Here is a 1,086-nt window from a genome sequence, read left to right as displayed (position 1 = left end):
CTTTGCTCAGTTCAGTCAGGAGATTGGTCTCGCGTCACTGGGAGCGTCGGATGACTCTGTACAGAAACTCGCCACTGTAAGTAATGACAGGCTTTGAGATTTGACCTTTTGGTGAGAGGTGTTTTAATGTGAATGTACTACAAAATTGGCTCAAAAATCACTTTGAATGGGCATGACGCCTCGGCTACAAATACATATTTATTAACAATTCCATATTATGTTTCAGTGTTATTTCTTCACTGTGGAGTTTGGCCTCTGTAAGCAGGAAGGGAAACTGAGAGCTTATGGGGCCGGTCTGCTGTCCTCCATCAGTGAGCTGAAGGTAATGAACCACAAAAGCTTTCTCTGCATGATGCACAATGCATGTTTTTCACCTTATAAATAGAGATTGTCTATTTCCTTTTCTTCCAGCATGCACTGTCAGGAAATGCCAGGATCTTGCCCTTTGACCCCAATGTGACATGCAAACAGGAGTGTATCATCACCACCTTTCAGGACGTCTACTTTGTTTCGGACACCTTTGAGGAAGCAAAAGTCAAAATGAGGTGTGTGGGCAATAGAAAACAAAACTGAATTTTTACAGTGAATTCAATGCGAATAAAATGCAAAAAGTATTTACTGCATATATATTATCTGAGTATTTTGCATTTAAATCTGAATTTCATTTTTAGGGAGTTTGCAAAGACCATCAAGAGGCCATTCTCAGTGCGCTACAACCCGTACACACAGAGCGTAGACGTTCTGAAGGACACAATCAGCATCAACAACGTGGTAGAAGAACTAAGACATGAGTTGGACATCATTGGAGATGCACTAAGCAGGCTAAACAAACAATTAGGAGTCTGAAAAGCTAAAACATTTCACAGCAAATCATCAATGTACTTCATCTGCCAGTGCACTTGTTCTGTCACAGTACTTCACTCTACAAATCATGTGTGGCATCAATACATGTCATGCTGTATGTACTCACCAAACCAAGTCAAATCCTTGCGTCTGTTTATATAATTACTTTGGCTCTTGTTTGATTAAATATGTGGTTCAACAAAAGCTGTGCTAAATGCTTGCAAGTGGAGTTCTTGTATTTTA

The 1,086-nt window shown here is 40.1% G+C and overlaps 1 protein-coding gene across 1 annotated transcript; it reads left to right on the top strand.

Moving 5' to 3' along the window:
• Positions 1-4: 4 nt before the first annotated feature.
• On the top strand, positions 5-1,079 carry LOC107580796 (tryptophan 5-hydroxylase 1-like; the record flags this gene model as incomplete). Its single annotated transcript, XM_016266434.1, has 4 exons — positions 5-76; positions 227-322; positions 412-545; positions 672-1,079. Coding segments are annotated over 4 exons (477 nt in total), but the record flags the coding sequence as incomplete, so codon positions are not given.
• Between the last annotated feature and the right edge of the window lie 7 nt (positions 1,080-1,086).

The sequence above is a fragment of the Sinocyclocheilus grahami genome, unplaced genomic scaffold, assembly GCF_001515645.1.
Source record: "Sinocyclocheilus grahami isolate Dianchi unplaced genomic scaffold, SAMN03320097.WGS_v1.1 scaffold45257.1, whole genome shotgun sequence".
Taxonomy (NCBI): domain Eukaryota; kingdom Metazoa; phylum Chordata; class Actinopteri; order Cypriniformes; family Cyprinidae; genus Sinocyclocheilus; species Sinocyclocheilus grahami.
The sequence above is the reverse complement of the archived record's forward strand: the minus strand, read 5'-3'. Positions and strand labels throughout refer to the sequence as shown.